Source organism: Hemicordylus capensis, chromosome 4, assembly GCF_027244095.1.
Source record: "Hemicordylus capensis ecotype Gifberg chromosome 4, rHemCap1.1.pri, whole genome shotgun sequence".
NCBI lineage: Eukaryota > Metazoa > Chordata > Lepidosauria > Squamata > Cordylidae > Hemicordylus > Hemicordylus capensis.
The window spans coordinates 84,344,777-84,366,606 of NC_069660.1; the positions used below are offsets into that span (position 1 = coordinate 84,344,777).

The window sequence follows — 21,830 nt, forward strand, 5'->3', positions numbered from 1 at the left end:
GTATGGCCAGAGATATGAAGGGTGCTTTGCATGTAGATGGACTACTAATGAATTGGGGTTACAGGCCAAATCCTGAGACCTGCTGATGAACATACCCAGCCAACTCCCAAGATTTGTACAAGGCCCCCAAAGAGTGAGATCTGTTTCTCTCCAAACCCTGCTGGTTAATAACCTGTGAGGCTGTTCACATTAGAAGCCCTACCCAAGTAGGGCTGCTTGTGTGGAGTGCCGGGATGGAGATCAATCCACAGCACGGCCCCGCAGAGAGCCCAGTTTTCCCCATGGCTGTTACCCAGGTAGAAGGGCGCGAGCATGCCCTTCTACTTCGGTACCCAGTTGTGTGTCTGCTCAGGTTACAGGCAACCTGAGCAGTCACAGAGCCAGGTACCTAGAGTGCCCGGCTTGCAGGAAAATCCCCCATTGAGGGATTTCTTAAGGCCAAGCTGTGTTTCCCCAGCCTCCAGATCTCTGCACTTCTCCCAGCAGAGAGTTGTTTGTGTGGGTGTGTGAGTGGTGCTGCCAAGAAGAGGCAGAGGATCATCTGGCGGTGGGGGGAGGTAGGAATGAGCTAGCCTTCTCCCCAGCCTCCCCCCAACATGCTCTTTTTAGAGAGTCCTATAGATTCATAACATAGTCAGTTGTATTCTTCAGAATTTTCACCATGAGCCTGACATGGGGGATTTCTTTGTTTCTGGTTTCTTGCCCTGTGTGGTCCCTAGTTTTGGCAGCAGGATAAGTCTGTTCTGGACTTTTCATTGGAGTTGCAATCCATCAGTGATGCAAGTTGTCTAGGGCAATTATAGAAGCTCCATAAACTATGTAAGAGGCCACTGTGGCTGGGGATGGTGGAAGTTGTTGGTTGTAGTCTAACAACATCTGAGAACCCAAGGTTGGGAATCCCTGCTTTGGGGGAAAAGTGTTCTGCCTTAGAGAAAGGAGTTGATAGCTCCTGTGATTGCTTCCAACTCAATCTTTCTGTATTTGTGTTGGGGTTACTAGTTTGTTTAGACGGGTGGTCTGTTGAATGCAGCTTTACAAGAAGTGAATTTGATCTCTCCCCCCGCCCAACCCACCCCGAGTTTCTTCTTTTGCTCTTTGGAATGTGCTATTTTGACACCTGAACAAATTCTTGAGTTTCCTGTGATTATCCTCCTCATTAGACCAAATCGTGCCCTTTCTTTCTACACATCTGCAAGAGAGCTTCCATTCTCTCTGATGCTAACCAATACAGGATAAATTGCCAAAAGAAGATACAGTAAAGCTGAGAATAAACCTGTGCTGATATTGAATAGTTTGGACTATTCCCTAACCCTCCCTTCAGTCCCAGCCAGCCTCACCTCCGGGACTGGGTAGCTTGTGGGGACCAGACATCTGCATGAGAGAAAAAACGAAAGGCCTACTACACAGATGTCTCTCGCAGACCTGGGCTGGCACTCCCAGGGAGAAGGACGAGTCTTTGGTTGCTCCAGAGCTAATATGAGGCTTTCTTAGTGTGATTGTTTTCCGAGGTGGAAGGAAAGACTGCTTGTCACAGCAGACCTGCTATCAGTACAGAAATAACAGCGGGGCCCATCACTGCCGGGAGAATAATCGCCAGGGAAACTTCAGGAGCTTGATTACAGGCCCCGGGGCTGTGTCAGCATTTCCATTATGTTTCTGCCACTAGGCTCCCATGCCACCTGTCAGGCAACAGGTCCCCAGTATGGGGAGAGGGCTGCTCATTTATTCTGGGGCGTTTCAGAGTAAATGATTTGGGTGGATTTGTTAGGCCAGACACATGGTTATGAAATGGGAGAGAGTGAGAGTGAAATTGATTCACTTTGCTGTTTGACTGGAAAACAGCCTTCGTTACTAAAAATTAAGGGTCTGTTGTCACAAAACATTGGCTATCAGGTTGCGCCTATGCAAAGTGCCTACAGATGCGTTTGCAGCCTGACACACAGTTCCCTTGTCCTGGATACTGATTTTTTTTAGCTGTGTCTCGACATGACAGATTGCTACTAGGACACGGGGGGGGGCACCTCTGCAACCAACAAAATCCAGGGGGTCCAGGGAACAGTCACAATGACTGTATCTGCATCTGCACTGCTCCCGAGTCTGTCCTGATATGGCAGGAGAGGGGGAAACAGCTCCAAGGTACCTGCATCTTTTAAAAAAGGAGGCTATGCAAAGAGGGTTTGATGTCCCTATAGCCATGCAGGCCTGGGGTATGTGCTCAACTAAGTGCTCTGAATTGCAGGGAGTGTTCCCCAGCATTGCTTCAACTTGGAGCCACAGGCCCGTGGAGAATGCTTGGAGTGGCTGCACATGAAGATGAAGCCAATGTGTGAGCATCTTGAAGAAAAAAGCAGCAGTGCAGACCTAGCCTTTAGTGGGCACAGAGGAATCCTCTTTATATGGGTGTGGTTTTCCTGACATAACTGTCTCCTATCTCCTATATAGTAATATGTCGTCATAACTCTACCTGCGTAACACTCCACTATTACTCAAGTGTCTGATCATTCACATGTCTTGGATTTTCCTTGTGAATCAAAAAAATAAGAAGGCTGTACTATATTTCAACACTAAATTAAATAACATTTATAAACCGCCCAGAGTCGAAAGTTTGTGCGGTATATAAATGTGATGCATAAATAAATAATTAATAAATAAATTCAAATTCCTGCTCAGCCGCAGAGATTGCTTGGGTGATATTTGGCCAGTCACTCTGTCTAACCTACCTTACAGGGTGGTTGTGAGGATAACACAATGTGGGGTGAGAGGACGGTGCATGCTGCTCTGAGCTCTTTGGAGGAAGCAGAGGGAAAGATGTAATAAAGAAAATGCATCAGTTCTGAAAGTGCTGTTCCACAGTCATCTCGCAGAAGTGGTTGGGACTGCTTCAGAATGCTTCTGGGATGAACCCGAGTTTTGTTCCACCATGGAGCATTGTTATGACTTCCCTCTTGTGAAGAGTGCAAGACGTTACGGCATCTACATGATGCACTGCGCCTTACCCTGGCAATAACCTTAGCTGCATGTGGCAACGGGAGATATTAAAAAGCCATTGGAAGGGTGGAAGGTGGTGCAGCTAAAGACTCTCTTGCCCTGCAAACATCTTCATTCAATCCAAGGCCATGCTAGGCACATTTATTTGCACACAGAGAGGCGTTCACAGTGGAGTAACCGCCATGCCTCCCACCCACCCCAGGCTTCTGCGAGGGAACAGCAGGTGTGTTCTTCCTATTGTCCAGCTCCACCTCAGCTGCGATGTGTGATGGGATTTCACAGGGCTGGTCTTGTGGTTTCTGTGTTGAGAGTTTTCTTTCTCCCCACCCCCCTTTTTGGACAGGAAATATTCAGTTTCAAACACTTAGAACGAGAAGCGTTTCTCTGTCGCCCAGGGGAGTCTGTGCACACACAGGAGAGGGAGGTGGCTGGTCCTTTTCATCTCTGCAGTGCTAGCAAGCCAAGGGCTGCAGGGGAGAGCACAGCCGTGCCAAGGAGAGTAAACATTGGAGATGAACCCTGCTGAGTTACAAGGGGCCAAAGGGAAGGGAAGGACAGGCAGGGAGGCCAAGCAGACACAAACACAGCTGCCAAAAACAAAGCTTGAAAGGGGCCATTTGGAGGCTGCAGCTTTGGCTGAAATATGGGGGCGTGAGAGCTCATGGCACAATGGTATTCTCAGACTTGGCACAGACTAGGCAGCATGGTTAGTTGCTTGGCAGCGAACTCTCTTGACCGCTATCTCATTTTCACCAGAACCCTTCCACAGAAATAATTGGGGAAGAGGCAGAAAACTGTATCAAGGGGTCCTAGGTGTGTCTCCCTGTCAGAGAGTAGTTTTTTCTTGGGGCCCAAACTCTAATATTCCACCCAGTACTCATTGTGGCAACTCTTGTAATGAACTGATGCCCTCAAAACACATCCTTCCCCCCCTGCAATTAATTTAACCTCAAACCTTTCCTTCCAGCATCTCCTAGATTAAGTGATCTTAAAGTCTATTTAGTTCTAAGGTCAGCAAATAACAGACACTTTTATGGTCACGATCCCAGTTTGCTAATTGTAACTAGCTTTGCTTTAATGGTGCCCCCTGCTGGCCATTTGCATTTTGCACTTTCTCAGATGTCAGGTATGATCAGCAAATGGGAACTTAATTTAGCTTTTGGCAAAACCATTAAATGTCTGTCTCACATCGTTGCTTTTAGAGGTGTGCAGTGCAATTCTATGCGTGATTACTCTGTTGGAAATCCTATAGAATTCAATGGGGCTTATTCCCAAGTAAATGTGCATAGGATTGTAGCCTTAAAATGTATGTTGGGTGTTGTTGCTTGCTTGCTTGCTTGCTTGTTTTTAACAATTGCCCTTCTTTCCAAAACCTACATATTTTAATTGTGAAGACCAGGAAAAAATAAGGAAGACATTTCCACCAGATGAAAATGGGACAGAAACCAATTAAAGTTGAACGGCACTGAGTTAATTGTGTTGGTGGCTCTAGATCACTTCTAGTGGGGATGGATAGTGAAGCAGCCCAACTGAGCATTCCATGCCCTTGCTGGGCTGTGGGAAGGGGACAGTGAATTGCAGGGTGGAGGGCAGCGTGTTTACCCATCCAAGCATGCAGACCGCAGCAGGGATCCAGCAGGATTTCCCGTTTGCTCAAAGGCCGCCTGTTTGTTTTAGGAGGGAGGACTTGGACACCAGCATTGTTACATTGATGGGGCTACGGTTATAAATAGCAGGCAGTGGGGGACCTTCTGGGGTTATTTTGGACCTTGACCACACAAAAGTGGAAAGGCTCCAAGAGGAAGCTGGGATTGCTCACCCTTCCAGTCAAAGTGGGAGGATTGTTTAGGTCTGCTTGTTATTGAAAAGCAGCAGCAGTTTGTGTGCGGCAGAGAAGGAGGGAGCCCAGCAGGATGGCCCATTTCTCTTCCTTTAGATCTATAGTGTGTGGGTCAGGGATTACAACAGGTGTGTGCAGGCTAGGAGCTAGGAATCTGGGCTTCAGGTTTGCTTTCTTGCTCTGGGAGGGGAGTTTAACCATGCTTGAATTAAGAGAAATGTTGAGGGGGAAATTAGCTTTTTTTCTGCACCCTGAGACAGAACCCCACCCTCTTCAACCCAGAACTCTATTTTAAATTTTGTTTACAGCAGTAGGGATAGAAAGCCAGCACTCCTGGATTCTCTCCCTAGTTGTGGAAAGGAAAGATAGTGTGGTGAGTTACAGCAGCAAGAGAAGAATCTGGACTCCTGAATTCAGTTCCCTCCATATGTAGAGAAGAATGAAATTCTAGCGCCCATAAAGGGCTCTGTGGCATATTAGTGGGTGTATTATGTAATGAGGTGGTTGCTGGCGAAAGGCAGCTTCCTTGAAGCATTGCCTTGTGCATCACTGGAAGGCAAGGGTGAGCCACGGTTATCTCCCAACTTATTTCAGCCCTTGCCCTTCCTCCTGTTAAAAATCCTTGCCTGGCATCCGTTTATGTAGCCCTAGCAAAGCAAATGTAGCCCCAGAAAATGTGCCAGCATTTTATCCTTTGGAAAGATCTGTTCCTTTCAAGGGGATTCATTTAACTGGTCTCTGCTTTTTGCTTGGGGCCATAAAGTGGCACCTTTTGGCTTTTGATTGGAAGGCCACATTGCACGCCGGCTGCTTTATGGTGCATTACTGCCTCTTGTGCAGATTTAACCAATTTGATCCATGTCTAATACATAAATAAATAATCCAGCAGGAGGGCTTCGCATTAGATGACAATAGAAAACTATAAAGCATGTTTTCCCTTCACAGCAGCCATCAGATCTGGGTATGCAACGCCCTCTGACGACCAGAGCAGCTAACACAGCTGCAGAGCTGGTACTTGAAGCCATGTGGCTGTCTCTGGTTTATGATAACTTGGTTGTTTGTGTTAAAGTTTTATTTTATGTTAGCAGGGTGCTGTATATTCTAATGGAGGGTGCAATAAAGCCTCTGAGCGGGGAAGGAAATTGGCTCCGGAATAAGCCTTAAATGTAGAAATCTAAAATGTTGCCTGCTGTTCGCCAAAATTCAGGAGTGCTATGGGAAGCCAAGAGAATCTTTTCTGAGATGATTCAAAGCGAGTCAAAATTCACTGCCCCTGCATTCATTCATAGGCTTTCAGCATCTCTTGGGGTCATGAATGACTGAATTTGTCCCAGAGAGGAAGAAACAGGGAAGTCAGATCATTTATGGTAGCAATTCATCATATATCTGCTTAGGTACCCCTGGGCCTGCAAAAAAGACCTGTGTATTTGTTAGGGTCTTTCAGTATTTCCCTTTACCCATCAATACGCACACACAGGGGGAGCCTAGAAGTAGCACAAGGGTGAAATTTTATTGAAAGGAGGGTGGGTTTTGTTTGTTAGGTTTTTAGCACACCCCTACACACCCACAGACTTATAAGGAACCCCTTATGCCCAGCTTCTCCCCTGAGAGTTGGCTGACATCATCTTCATCTTCATCATTACATTTCTCTGCTGCCCTTCCTCCAAGAAGCTCAGGACAGCATACATGGTCCCGCTCCCAATTTATCCTCACAACAATCTTGTTAGGCTGAGAGGGACAGTAAGGCAGTTCACAGGCTGATCAGAAGGGTAGGAGAAGCATCCTATCCTAGTTTGGGAGCTGTACATGCTCCTGTTTTCTGCTTGTGTGAGAGTAAAAAAACAAGGTTGGTGACTTGGGCAGTGATCATCTTCAGCTGGGTATTCCGCTGACGCCCAAAGCTCCAACCTTGTTTTTTACTCACACACATAAGCAGAAAACGGGAGCGTGAAGTGCTTCTCCTACCCTTCTAATCATCATGTGAACTGCCTTCGTGACTCTGGCCCAAAGATACCCAGTGAGCTTCATGGCATAGTGGGAACTAGAGTATCCTCAGACCTAGCTTTGCACTCACTGCACTACGTTGGCTCTCACTGGCTTACATGAGTAATTTGTATCTGCTCAATAGGAAAGACTCAGGTATACATCTCTTTCTCCACTTTTGCAGTTAGACCTGGTAAAGCTCCCATAGTTCAGCCCAAGGGGAGTTGCTATGCCTTAATCCATCCTTCCAGCTCAATAGGACAGAAGGATCCATTAGAAAACTGCTGGGTTTCTGCCTCTTTAATGCCTTTTGAGGCTGTTCCAACCAGTGTTCCATTTAAGAGGGATTCCCAGATGTGGTTGACTACAGCTCCCAGAATCCCCAGCTGCAATGGCTTTTGCTTGGGGATTCTGGGAGTTGTAGTCAACAACATCTGGGAATCCCTGTGAGAGGGAACACTGGTTCCCACCTCTTCCAATGGCATTTACAGGAGTAGAGTTTAGCTACTAGGCTTGTTCACACAACCACCAGCAGGGTGTGCTCCTGATTTTTGGCCATGTGCTTGCTAACTTTAAGGTAGGAGGATGATCATGTGCAAGGCAGCAGCTGGATAGGACAAAAGCACCCTACCCAAATACTATCCCCAACCTTTTACTGAGGTAGGAGGAAAAGCCATCTTACCCAGCTGCTGCCTCTCACACCATCATTCTCCTCACCTCCTGCCTAAATGGTTGCAAGCACATGGCTGAAAATCAGGAGTGTGCCCAGCTCTCCTACCTACGCTGGACTCTTACCTCCTTGCTGGTGGTCATGTGAACAAGTCTCCTGGGTAAAATATACTGATGCAGGTATCTATCACAGTCAGGACCACTTCATAAAATATGATTGTGTTATATGTAGGGAAACTGTGTGTACAATCATACAGCGATTCTACACCATGATATAGATACGATATGTTTGAGTTTGTTACATTGCACTCACCATTTTCCTTCATGGAAATTATATTCATGTAGGAAAAAACTCTTGTGTGAAGTTGCCTTTGGGCCGGGTTGATAGTGCCTCTGTCCCTTTAGCAGTGGTAAATAGACCTCAAAGAGATTGTGGTCCCCTGTCTCCCCCTAGATGTAGTGATAAGTAAGGATAGCTGCCCTTGCAGACTGCAGTATGGGAACCTAAAGGTACCTCTCTTGCTTCTTGGCAGTTATGAAAGGGAGGGCTTGCCACAGTTATGCCCCAGGATTACTCTCTCCACTGAGAATGCTCTTGCCCTCCTGTAAATTGTTTCCTCCATCCTTTGTTAATGAGATAGAATATGGTGAAGTTATTGGAGAAGCAACAAGCCAAGTTGACTGTTCTCATCAGTAACTCCACCCAGTCCACTCCTAACCCAAGTTTATAAGTGGCTCTGACCAGTCCTAGGACATGGCCAGCTATTGCAGCATGTCTGAGCCATTTCTGGGTTGGCAGGAAGCTCTAAGGAATAGCTGATAACTTCAACCTAGCCACCAGTGTCTGACTGATGGGGACAATCCTTGAACATAGACAGAGAATGACATTCAGGCTAACCTCTGAATGGAGACTGGCCCTCTAATAGGCTCCACCAAGCCTGCTACTAAGTTAGATTATTTAAAGCAGGCTACAGATGCTTGTGGGTTTGTTTTGTTTTTTAAAAAATTAGTTTCTTATATTTGCAGTTGTGGTAGGAAGCCACTAATGCATGGATCAGAGGAAACTCAACACTGTGTCTCTTATTCCCTTACAGGCAAAAAGAAAGCAACACTTTTTGACAGCCAGGCACCCATCTGCCCCATTTGCCAAGTCTTGCTTCGCCCAGGTGAGCTGCAGGAGCACATGGAGCAGGAGCTGGAGAAGTTAACACAGCTGAATATCAGGTAAGGAGACCTGGCGCTTGTCCTGTTACAACCATTAGTGTATAACCTCAAGAACCAGCCAATCTGAGGCCCTTCCCTCTAGAGCCAGAGTGCTATGTATTATCTAGCTGAGGAATCAATAAAATTCTTCTTATATCTCCAGGAGCTTTTCCAAATGGCAGCTGAACATGGCTTTGCTACACTTAGGCTGAGGGGGAGTTCATACAAGGGAACAATTTATGACGACGTCAGGACAGTGATAGAAGGTGCCATTCATACAGCCAATGGCATTATTCAGCTTTGCTCCTGACGATTCACAGCTACTGCACATTATACGTGTCCTTAAAAAGCAGCACTTTGGTGCACTGCTCAAAATGACTTAACTTTAGGCACTTCCTGCCACAATAAAGCCCTCCTTCTGGGAAAGCTCCTGGTGAAGATTATAAATACTTGCAGTGCATTGTGACCTGTTTTTAACTCTCATTCAATTGCCTGCATCCTCTCTTATGAATGGATGTTCTTAGCCCTAAGAATCAGCCAAGCTGGGACACTTTCATCTTCAACCAACCTTGCCAGCTTTGCTTTTCATGAGCTTTAGACGTAGGACCGGTTAGTCCAGAACTGGGCATGATCTGCTCTGGATGATTTGCAGCAAGGACTTCTGATTCCCAACTGTTTAACAATAGCAGCTGCTGAAAGACTTTTCTCCCAAATTAGGCTACTGAAATAAGGAAACCCTGGGTGAAACCTGGAGTAGATTTTTTGTGTGAAAGAGCTGTGAGTTCCATTTGGGAAAAGACCTCAGGCTAGCTGGGCTTTCTTTTGAAATCTTGGGGATGGCAGGTCCATTCAGGTGCTGGGTGGTCCAAAACATAGTCATTCCCTGCTTTCCAATCATTGATGACATCATCTGATACAAATTCCTGGGATGAATGTGTGCTCAGAGGCACCTTGTTCCTGAATTCTATGTCCATTTCATGGACCCACTATTTTGCAGTTGGCTCCATTGGTGTACCTAGTTTTAAAAAAAAGAAGAAGAAGTAGATCCCACAAGCATTAGGTCTGTCTACCTCTGCATTAGTTCACCAGATTCCAAGCAAGGTCCACTGAATTTCCAGCTTGCATTTTAGCTCTTTACACATTCCATACTGTCTTAAGCTTTGAGGAGAGAGATTGAAAGGTTAAAGGTAAAGTGTGCTGTTGTCTAGTCGGTGTCGACTCCTGGCTACCACAGAGCCTTGTGGTTTTCTTTGCTAGAATACAGGAGGGGTTTACCACTGCCATCTCCCACGGCGTAGGAGACGATGCCTTTCAGCATCTTCCTATATTGCTGCTGCCTGATATAGGTCTTACCCATAGTTCCCCCCTCTTTCATTCCCATAGTCTGGGAAACATACCAGCAGGGATTTGAACCGGCAACCTCTGGCTTGCTAGTCAAGTCATTTTCCCTCTGTGCCATTAGGTGGCTCCGATGGAAAGGTTAGAAATGTCTTATTTTTCCTTCCCCTCTCTGGGCCTTTCTTTCATCCACTACAGAATAAATATGTGATACTATCAATCTGGAAAGCAATATTGCCAGGAATCCTGGGTGGAGTGACTCTCTCTCCAGATTCCCTATTCCCCCTCTTTCATTCATGCCAGTCTAAACAACCATCACCTTTTCTCAGGCATCTCACCTCACCAGTTCAGCAGAGGAGAGGTTAACCATGGGACACAAAGGCAGAGTCCACTGACCCACCTCCCAGGAGGTGCCACCCACCCTCAGGCTGCCTCTCAGTTGCCTGCTGCTTTCACCAGCACAGCAAAAGTCCTCTGCTTAAAAAAAAAAATTAATTGCATTTTAACTGCTAGCAGTTATTTAGGAAATCACTGCAGCCAAGGGTTGGCAGATCCCTGGCCTTCCCTTAATAAAACTGCAGCCTGGGAGAGAGTGTGTTTATTTCAATTATTAATGAATTCCCCGGTCATTAAAAGGTGAAGAAAGGGATCAGGCTGCCATTGGCAGCAAGGTGATGTCATCAGTGATGGGGAACAACAGGAAGCAGGGAACAACTAGGTTTTGGACCGCCCAGCACCTGAATGGACCACCCCCCAAGATTTGGAAAGAGAGCCCAGCTAGCCTGGGGTCTTTTCTCAAAGGTAACGAGGGGTCTTATTGGACACAGGTGTAAGGAGAAAGTTTACACAGGATAGAGAGAGGCCTGCTGAATCCGGGTTGGACCAAGACCTCCCAGATCCATTGCCCGTGTGGTATCTGATGCTGAGCCAGAATCTGCCACTTCTCAGATGGGAGGGAAGGGGAGGAAAAGGCAACAGCCAAGCCATTTATCCCACGCGACACCCGGTTCCCTTGTGCACATAATTTATGGTGTAATTTGGGCTGCATCCAACTTAATAAAGGGCCACAGCAAATTAACGAACAGGTTTAAATGAACAGAAGCAATTAGTGCTCAGAGGAGTCCGTGGAAAGAGCTAGGCTAGTCTTGGAATGGAGCGGGCCGAGAGCAGCCTGTGGCTGGCGTGAGGCAGGTGGGGGCGGGGGAAGGTGGCGTTTAATGGGAAAGGAAAGGAAACGCTAAATCATAAAAGCTGACAAGGGCCATTGTGGGCCAGCTGACAAATGAAAAAGAATGGCATTATTCCTTTAAATAACCACGGCAGTTAAAGGGGGAGACAGCTCACTCCTAGGCCTCACCCGCTCCGGCTGTATGCGTGGGGAAGAGCAATAGCAGGGTCTTTATTAATTATTAACTAATGACTCCTACCGTGCTGCAGTAGATAACGCTCAGTCTCCTCTACAGATCAGGCCCTAGGGGCTAATCATCAGCCTGCCCACATATCCTGCCCCAGTCGGGCAATGGGAACAAGTCACCCTGAATGTCAGGCTGCTTTTGTACCTCATGGGAATTGGGGTTCAGGGCTCCCTCCCATGGGACATGGTGGATAAAAGTGAACTTGTTCATATTGGACATAAAGCCTACTGGGCTAAAAAGAGATGCTTTTTGTAATCAAGGTGGTGGCATCATCACCCCTCTGGCTTCCAACCCTCCCCACAGAAAGAACTTGGGAGCCCAAAAGCCACCCATAATGAGGAAGTGAAACTAATAACATGCCTCAAATAAGCCAATAAATTTGAAAATAAAATGTAGGTCCATAAATGTGACAAGCTAGAGTACAGGAGCCCAGCCCAGCTCACTGCCAAACGCCAATCATTACCAAAATGGCCCGGCAGCTGTTACTTATCAGTAGGATATGAGAAATTCATCCTGGGAAGAGTGAGGACCTTGCTTGCCAAGAGGAATGTTATATCTATCTATCTTTCTCTTTTAAAAGGGTATACACCCAACCACAGATTGTGGTGTTCAGTACTAAACAATCATTAACGGGACAGTCTCCTGTGGTCTGAAAGGAGAAAAGCAGAGTCTCCCCTGGTCGCAACCCACACAAAGCTTGCCCCCAGCCCCTGTTGCCTTCACAGCAGGGCACTAGGGTGAACAATGATTGTTCCTTCGGGTGATCTGGACACTCCTTGGGAGCATTTAACTCTGGTGCCTATGAGGACACTGCAGACAGGGAAAACATCAGTTGCTCCCCAACCTCTAAAGGCTTGTGTACACAGTCAAGATTCAGAGATAATTGTTTTAGGGTATAACCTTTAGCTGATAACCGTTATCTGCATCAACAAGGCACTTGAGGATGCTACAGCCTCATTTGCTGGTTACTATGTTGATCTATGGAACTGTAAGTTCGGTAACTGGAACTTACAGGTATTAAAGTTTCACTACAGTTTATGTGATCTCTATTCATTACATAGGTATTCCACCTTTCCCGCATGATGGAACTCAAGCCAGCATACAGAGTTCTCAAGTGGTCTCCCATCCAGGCACTGGCCAAACCCAGACCTGCTTATCTTCAGCAAGGCTGCTGCATCATCTGCCTTCTTAGACCCCAGGGTCCAGACTGCGCAAGAGGAAGTGGGGTAAAATCTGACAGCTAGCCCTAACATTTTGAACCCAGTGAGAGCTAGCTGCTGCAGATTTTACACCCCATCCTCCTGCACTGAGGCTTCGAGGGGAGAAAGAGAAAGGAGGAGGAGAGGAGAGGAAGCAGCCCGGCTCCTGGATCTGCAGTACACACAGGGCACTTCCCTGAGGGAGAAGAGGAGGAGGGGGTGGGTGACTGACGGCTTTCCCTCACCTCCCCCCCCCCACTTTCCATCTTGGGGAATTTGCACAAAGGCAGCAGACTCATTTAAAAAAATAAAATAAAACCAGCAATTGACACACACACATGCTGCAATCCTATGCACTCTTACCTAGGAGGAAGCCCACTGAACTAAAACATTTACTTCTGAGTAATCCCAGTAAGCCTGCAAACTGTTCTCAAAACTCAGAAAACCAGCTACTGTCTCATGGCACACATACCACATGCTAAGTCTGAAATGTCAAGATAAGATCCAGAACAGGCTGTGGCTATGCAAACGCACCCTGCTGTTCCCGCACACAATACAGTGTCAAAACCCAGATCATAGGAACGGACAGCAAGTCTACAGGTGGTGAAGCAATTTCAGGGTGCCACCTGGAAAGTCCCCAGGCTCTGGGATATACAAGCCTATATCCCAGAATGAAAGAGATGTGGATTAAGAGTTCCTGATTTTGTCTCTTCAGCTTCTGAACATCAGTATTGAGTAGCACATGTTTCTGTGTGCCATTTTGTGAATTTCTTATTGCTTTGGGGTTTTTGTTTTTTTTTAATATTCTCTGCTGAATTAGGACTGTCTCACTTTGTAGCTCCAGTGCAAGCACACTCAAAAGGCAGATCCCAGTTATCCCACTGGCCATATAGACCTGTTGCTTATTGGAGCCCAGGCCAACTAGTTGCTGCAAAAACATTCCCCCCCCTTCATTCTGTGGCTGTGCCCTCACTCCCTTTTGTGCCCAAGTGCATGTTCCTGCATTTGTTTAAAGGAAAACAAACAGGAATATGACCCAACCCAGAGGTTGCTGCATCATGTGCCTTCTTAGACCAGGCTCTGGGACATATGAACTTATATCCCATAATGAAAGAGATGTTTTCTGCAGCATTGCTATCCTCCTAGGGTTGCCAGATGAAACAAAGGACAGCTCTCCTGTACCTTGAAAAGATGCACGGAAGAGGGAATTTCAGCAGATGTCATGCAGGGAAAAGAAAAGCTGCACCTGCTGAAATTCTACCTTCTGTGCATCTATTAAAGGTATAAAAGACCTGTTCTTTTCCCCATACAGCAGCCCTATATTCTCCACACCTGTTGTGTTGCATAGCAAGTGGAGTGCATATTATGCTATAGTTGGGGAAAGTGGCTGAGGCACACAGAAGCCCTACAAGGAAACTAGATGAGCATTCACTAGGGGTGGCCAGGGGTGGCCCTTTCATGAGGCGAGGTGAGGCAGCTGACTCAGGCAGCTGATTATTGGGGCACCAGCAAAACCACAAGATGCCACCCACTGCTGCCATCAGAGTAGTTCTTCGGGTCTGTTCGGACCCTTGCAAGCCTTGCAACAAGTACCTCTTCTTGGAAAGCTTGCTAGAAGCACAAAGGAGGAGGAGGGTGCTGGCAACCTTCCTTCCTTTCTCCCTGCACCCCATGCCAGTTTCAAAGCTTGCAAGGTCAGTTCTGAAAATGGGACGGGCCTCCAACAGGAACATGGGATCTGGTAGCATTTGGTGCCTTGCCTCAGACACCCCAGTATCTTGGGTTGCCCCTGGGTATGGGTAAAGCTGAGGGAATTCTGCCTGTGCAGGGGGTAGGGCTACATCCCCTACATTAGTTCCACCGCATTTCCTAAGGCCTACCTTGCCCCAAAGCACTGCCTCTATAGTCTTATCCAGTCTGTAGAGATATCTTAAACTGCCCTATAAAGGTAAGATAGAGCCTTGTTTGTTTTTCAGAAGGATGTGCCAGCATGGACAGAGTTAATCCCCTCCAAGCTGAAGCTTGTAGTTTTGTTTTCTTTCAATTTATATCCTTCGCTTAAAAAGGGGAAAGGGAGGGGGGACGCCCGGCAGGTGACATATTCTAAGAGAGAGCAGCAAAATCGTGTTAACCACTTCAAAATCTCATATATTCAATCGGCCTCTAGCAAGACATCTGCCTAATGTTAGCGCTTAAATATCCTTTTCCATTTTACATGCATTCAAGTCTCATTTGAGTGAAATGAAACGGTATTATTAAAGGGAGATTTTGCACAAATGGCCTGAATTTGACATGTCAAGTTCAATGAGGCTGTTACATATGTAATGCCGAGAAGGGGCTCCAAGGCTCCTGGCACTTGAAACAGCGCCAGTGGCTCAGAAATGAAATTTGCATGCAGTCCTTTCACTCCCCAGCCATGTGCTCCGTCCCACAGAATGCCAAGTGGCTGCCTGTGCTGCACATTGCCCTGGGTTTAAATGAGGGGCAGTTATTGCCCCAGGGTGGGAGGTGGAGGGGATGGAGATAACAGCCCCCAAACCCTGCATCTTGACTAAAGATAGAACATTCATAGAATCTCTGTGTGGAAAGGCACCCTGCAGTCATCGATGCTGGTCCCCCAGTGGTGTCGGAATTCTCTGGACCCCTAAACAATTCCTTGCAGTTGCCCCTCCCATCGTCCAATATCCAAAAGAGGAAATTCTACAACTTCCTTGTTCATTTCCAGTCTATTTGTACAGTTAAGCTGCATGTAGACACGGCCAGTGCCTGCATCCAGAGCAGTGGGGCAGATGCCCAAGGCCCATGGATGTTTGGGGGCCCACTTAACCAAATCCCAAACCCATTTTCACCCCCAGACAACCCTTCTTATCTTACAACTATCACAGTTATCAAGAGACCAGGGAGAGGGTGCCTTGAAGAATCATAGAAGTATATGAGAACTCTTGCTGAGGGACAGGCAATACACAATCTTGTTGGAAGGCATTGCTCATCTCTTGAAAAGGGAGGGCATAAACACTTAGAGCCAAGATCTGCCAGTTCCCCTCTCTGAAACAGCAGAGGACCAGAAATGAAGGGAAAGGGGCCCAAGGAAAAGGTATGCTTTTATCCTACATTCATTAGACTGTGGTACCTGCACTAAATCTTCTCGTTTATTTATAGTAGCAGCAGCTACCACCATGGGGATCAGCACAGTCTAGTCTTCCATCTGGAATGCCCTTAAGTTGTTTCCCTACTATCTAACCAAAATTTGTCCTGCTGTACTGCAATGACTGCAGAAGTTTTCCTGTTTAGATCAACAGGTCAAGGGTACCAAGAGTCCCAGAATTCTGTTAATGTCTCTGCTCTGCACATGAGAACTAGATTTCATAGCACGGTTGTAGCCTTGCAGGCCTACAATTTCCCTGTTTATATTTCCTTACAAACAAAAAATTCCTCACTACCAAACACACAGAAAAATACTTTGAGTTTTGCAGGTTTCACAAATTTTTCTTCCTGGCTCATGAAAAAGGTGAAATTCTAGTTCCTCTGAACAGATTCTGGGAATCTCCACTTCAGTTTTAAACATTTTCTAGCTGTCATGTTTGTGGAAAATAATTGACAGCTCAAAGACTAGGGGGTTGTTCTCACAACCAGCTCTACCTGGCTAGTGCCAACCTACCCGGGTAGAGCTGTCTGTGAGAAATGCTAGGATTGGTCCCATGAGCGCCCTCCTACCCCACCACCTGGCCAAGACCCAGCCTCTGGAAGTTTTATATTGGAATTTTACATTGGAATTTTTACACCATGCTCCTCACGTGGTGCACTGTAGGATATTTGGAGGCCAGGCGTTCTTCCCCATGCCTCTAACCAAAGCACTGATTGTGTAGGCGCATGAGCGATGGTACCTGGAGGATGATGGATTGTGGGGTGGGGGGAGGTAGTTAGGATCCTGCGTCCAGCCCTTCCCAACGCCAGGCAAACAGTCATGTGAACACCCTTATTCTCTTGTAGAAAAAGAAGCACCAAAGAGGCAATTGTATTGCTCCCAATGTTCAAGTAGTTGGATTCTTGGACAATAGACAAGCCCTCCCCAGACTTCCCCAGCCATTGAATCCTGATACATCCCTTCTCCTCCAGGATCTCAGGCCCTCCCAGTAATTTTCAGATTTTACAATAATCCAGTTGTTGCAGCTGGAATAATTTAGGAGGCAGTCAAATGCACCTTTGCCTGAGGATATACTGAATGTGGAGCTTGGATTTTCTGGTTGTAGAATTTGGAGCATTTTATACGGAAAACCAATCATACACAGAGTTCTGATTATTTCCGCTTGTAGGCACAGTAAGGAAGTGCCTACTCACTAATGGTAATGTCCCCTCCCCCACTTGTTTTGGCTCAGCCATACGGATGAATGCCCATCCAGTGCATGGTATCCACTTTCCTCGTTTACCATATTTTAACATAACATTACTAGCAGTCTCCTATTCCATTAGCATTGGGCTCAAGACTGAATTTATCAGAGAGCTATTTCCGCCTGGCCCACTGCATATGATGAGGAAGGGCTGTAGGCCACCTCCAGCCTCAAAGGCAGGATACCTCTGAGTACCAGCTGCAGGGGAGTAACAGCAGGAGAGAGGGCATGCCCTCAACTCCTGCCTGTGGCTTCTAGTGGCATCTGTTGGGCCACTGTGCGAAACAGGATGCTGGACTAGATGGGCCTTGGGCCTGATCCAGCAGGGCTGTTCTTAGGTTCTTATGCTCTAAGTACATGCTCCATGAGCATACATATCCTCCCTCCCTCCCCAGCTCAGAGGGGCTCTTCTCCCTAATCACACGGGTGTGTGTGTGTGTGTGTTTTCTTCTGAATTTCCCCTTTATACATGCTAGAAATAGAAGGCACCTTTGCATTCATGCCAGGTGGGCAAAGGACATGTGTACTAGTGACCTATGCATGTCTGCATTGCAGGTGGTGAGCTGAATGGATATCATATGAACTGGCCCTAAGACATTCTGATTTGAAACACAGTGTTTTGCAACTCTACTGTGGTTATGTGTTGAGTTGATTCACTAGGAATCCCCCTCCAGGAAATTCTTAAGCAGTATGACAAAGTTATCTGGGCTGTTCCAGCAGTGGGCTGCTCCTCCCTGCAACTGCCTTCAGAAGAATCCTCCCAAGAGGCCCATCCCCAAGGGGTGTGCAAACTGCACTCCTAGTTCCTCAGAAGGATAAATGGAGTGCATAAAACACAAATAAGTCCTATTGTCACATGTCATGTCAGGGTCGCAGATCTCACCTCTTGCTCTCCTAGATTTACACCCAAGGACATAAACTGGCCAGGCAGTACACTGGTGCCTCCAAAGCAACCAACACTCAGGACTTAGAGCGCTTCGAGCGAGTGAGATTAGAGACATTTATGAGTGAAGGGCTTTTTTCTTTTACAAAGCTCCATTGAAATACATAGTAAATCTCTCACCTTAAAAGCAACCTGACAACCAAGCTGAGATCTAAAGAGACATAGATGAGCCAGCATCACTTTCAGTTAGAATTAGACCCAGGCACCTCCCCCACCCCGACCCCCCTCAATCCACTAACTTTTTCTCATCAGTTTGTCTTTATTTTTTTCCCATCTGCTTTTTAAATTTTTCATCCTTTCTTTTCTCCCTCTTCTCCCATTCCACCCCCCACCCCCCGGTATCATGGCGACATCTCCAAGCCAAGTACTTTTAATTTCGCCTGTGGCCCTTGCTGACACTGTGGATATGCACAGCAAGTTAAATTCCCGACTGATCAATAAAGCAGAAGCCGTGTGTCCGACCGGTCGATACTTTTTTATCTGTCTTCAGCCCAGTCCTGCTGATGACAGGCCTCCTGCGCATCGCCAAAGACACTCAAGGGCAACCGGGCTTTCAACAACACAAGCACTTTTTAAAATATATATAATAATTATTATTATTTTATTTTACTTTATTTTAATTAAAAACACCCTTCTAAACCGTCCCCATAGGAAGAGAAGAGAAAGTTCACTGTGTTTGGCCTTTGCTTGAAATGTTTTTATGATTTATCTTAATTTTTAATTGAAAAAAATTTGTGAATTAATTGATTTCTGGGGCTTGCCAATTAACATTGTAATTGGGTGCATGATAAATTCTGAGGTAGTGTAATTTTTTATTCTTGTCACCAAGAGGGGCTTGGTGAGGGCAGCTCTCTTCTCTGTGTGTGTCCCCTGCACAGAGCACTTTCTCCCTCCAAGGGGCAGCCTCACTTGCTAATAAGCTTCAGGAAAAGACCAGTAACCGGATCAAGAGACCCTACTGAAGCCTTGGAAGAGGTGATCTCTCAAGGCATAAATCCATGCCTGGAAGATCTCAAGGATAGGCCTGTTAAGTGCCTTGCAGGATTCCTTTCCTTCTAGTTTCTCCTTTTGTTTCCATAGATTATGACTAAATGATGCTTCCCCTCAGAAAGCATTCATCAGTGACTCTGCAAGGTACAAGCCTTACGATATGGTTTTAAAGAGTTTGTTACTGTACACTGAATTCATAAATAATTTTTTCAGGCCAGAGGGATATTCGTACACACTTAAATCCTTTCAGGCAACAGGAGGTGAGGCAGCTGCAACTTCTCCCACCCTTTCCCTGGAAAAGGGGCAAAAACGCCATGGCTACCATTTCTTCCACTGCAAAGGATTTTAAAGGGTATGGCCATTTTCCTGGGCACAGCTGACGACCCTGTGTAGAAATGGCTTGGTAGAGAGTAAACGCACTCAGGGTGCTACTAGGGTTAGGCCTAATCAATGTGCTGGAGGAATAGCATTATTTCATCCTGCCTCATGCATTTTAACTGTGGGCAGGCGGTGGAGATAGCCATCTTTCAAGTCTTGAGGATGCTTGAGAACACCCAACTGTGGAGGTGGAATACCCTGTCCCAGCCTCATTCTGCACCCATTACTCAAAGTCTCTGTGGGCCCCACAGAACGATGTAGATGAAGAAAAATGTGAGTGGACCTTTGTGAGTTCAACGAGTAGCAGACGTGCTAGTCACTGAGCAGACAGTCCAGTGCTGTCAACTGAAAGATAAAGGTGAGTGGATAGGAAGCAGAACACCAGTAGAGGGAGACATGGTGCCACAACCTTGTGTGTTTCAGTACAACATTAGAATTTAGGAGAATTACATAGACTGCATAGACCAGTGCCACCACTAGACGGGGGTAGAGCATCATGGCCTATGTATGTCATTTGTTCTGTGTCTCTTTCCTACTTCATATACATATAGCCAGAGTTAATTTATTGCCTCAGCCTATGGAAGCATCTTTGAAGCTGTCTTATACAGTCCCAGACCCTTGGTCCATCTAGCTCAGTACTATCTATACTCCCTGACAGTGGGTCTCCACGGTTTCAGACAGGGGTCTTTCCCAATCCTACCGGGAGATAGGGATGTGCACGGAACTGGCTGGCCCAGTTCAGTTCGAGTCCAGACCGGACCCTAACCTGACCAGGCCAGTTTGGTCCGGCACCCCCTTGAACCCCCTGGTTCGGTTCGGTCCAGGGGTTTGCAATTTTTTTCTTTTTCTTTTTTTTACCTTCTCCCCTTCAGGGGAGTTCCTTGGGGTGATGGCGGAGGTGTGTGCGGTGGTCCCCCCTCCCCCACCGGCCTCTGTTCTCACCCCCTCCAGCTTAATTTCCAAAGTTTTAACTTCGGCATGGTGGCCATTTTGGATGCTGCCACGCCTGCGCAATTGGCCTCTGAGAGGCCTGCATGCCATTACTAATTGTTAATTTGTTGCCCCTACTCCACTTCCTCACCCAGGGAGAAAGAATGGCGCTGGCATTTGCTGGAGATACTAGGGATTGAACCTGGGACCTTCGGCGTTGCCGAGCATATGCTCTGCCACTGAGCTATCAGCTTAACTACTGCTGAACTGTGGGCCTATTCATCCTACTCTGAGTGGGGGAAATGACCTGTTATACTGTAGTAATCTACTCTGCTTTGAATTGTGACTGAGTCAGTTTCGCTCCCAGCCATAAGTACCGTCTACCTGCACTGTTCTGCTGTTGCACACTCTCTGGGATGCAATAGATTGTCTTCTCCATTGAGCTTTACTTGGCTAGTGTTTGCTTCAGAGGGTATGGGTAGGTGTTGATTTTGCAAAAGAAGAGAGAGAGCACTCAATGGCTTATATATTACTTGCTTAGTGCTTAGGATTGCCACTTTTTATACCATACCTGTTCCTGTGCTTTTCCCCACAAAGCTGACACATAACAATGAAGAGAAGCTTTCCCTAGCATCAGAATAAGTTGCCTGAAAAGCAACAGGCTTCTATTGAAGGCACAGGAGACAGTCCAGTAAAAGAAGTGGCAAGTTTGTGTTGTGACTGCAAACTTCACTCCTTGGCTAAATTGGGTTTTTGCCCAGCCATTTTTGTTACTAAGGGACAGAGACAGGGTAGTGACATCTGCAGACACATCTCAGACTGAGACACTTCCCCTCCTTTCTTAGTCCTGGGAGGCTTGAATTTAGATCTGAGTTCTGCAACTCTGAACGAGACCTCAGAACACAGACGTTCGAGCTCTGCCACATTCTCCATATATGACAGTAAGTGAGTCTGGCAACTCAGCCGGGCCTTTGTTCCCCATGTGCATAGAAAGGTTAATAGGGGTTGTAATTATAAATTTGTCACTGATTGTGAGCCACTGGGACATTCAGCTGATGAAGGGTGTCCCATGTGATTGAGCAGGTAAGCTGACAAAGTGAGCCCAGACACCTCCGTGAAGGGCGCAGAGTGGTTGGGAGCCTGGACAGGAGGATAGATTGGACAATTGAATGCACAGGGGATGTCTCTAAATCTTTTTCCCTGTAAGCAAAGCACAACTTTAGGCCAGTCCTTTTGGTGCATTAAAGCTACCAGCTGGGGATAATTATTCCCTCATTACATCTACAGAAACAAAGATCAATCTCCACATTCCACTTCCTTCTGGCTTCTATCTTGTCTTTATTTGTCAGGCTGACATTATTTTCCCCCACTGTTCCCTTTTCTGGGAAGGGTTGAGGAGCTGAGTTTTTAGGGTGCTGGGCCTAAAAGGAGTGCCCAAACTACGAGAGGCAAAAATACACCCGTTGGATGGGAAACTCATGCATGCCCCGGGCACCCTTTTATTTAATCCTGATGATGATGATATTAACACAAAGGTGATCGTTTCGTGAACTACTGCCCTGAAGC

General features: G+C 46.6%; 1 protein-coding gene across 7 annotated transcripts in view; it reads left to right on the forward strand.

Annotated features, from left to right (window-relative positions):
• RNF220 (ring finger protein 220) overlaps window positions 1-21,830 on the forward strand; it is a 410,389-nt gene that overhangs the window by 243,888 nt on the left and 144,671 nt on the right. For all 7 annotated transcript variants that reach the window (XM_053244321.1, XM_053244318.1, XM_053244319.1 and 4 more), the window contains one exon: window positions 8,575-8,704. In XM_053244321.1, the coding sequence (XP_053100296.1) occupies window positions 8,575-8,704 (130 nt within the window). The remainder of the gene's footprint in view (window positions 1-8,574; window positions 8,705-21,830) is intronic.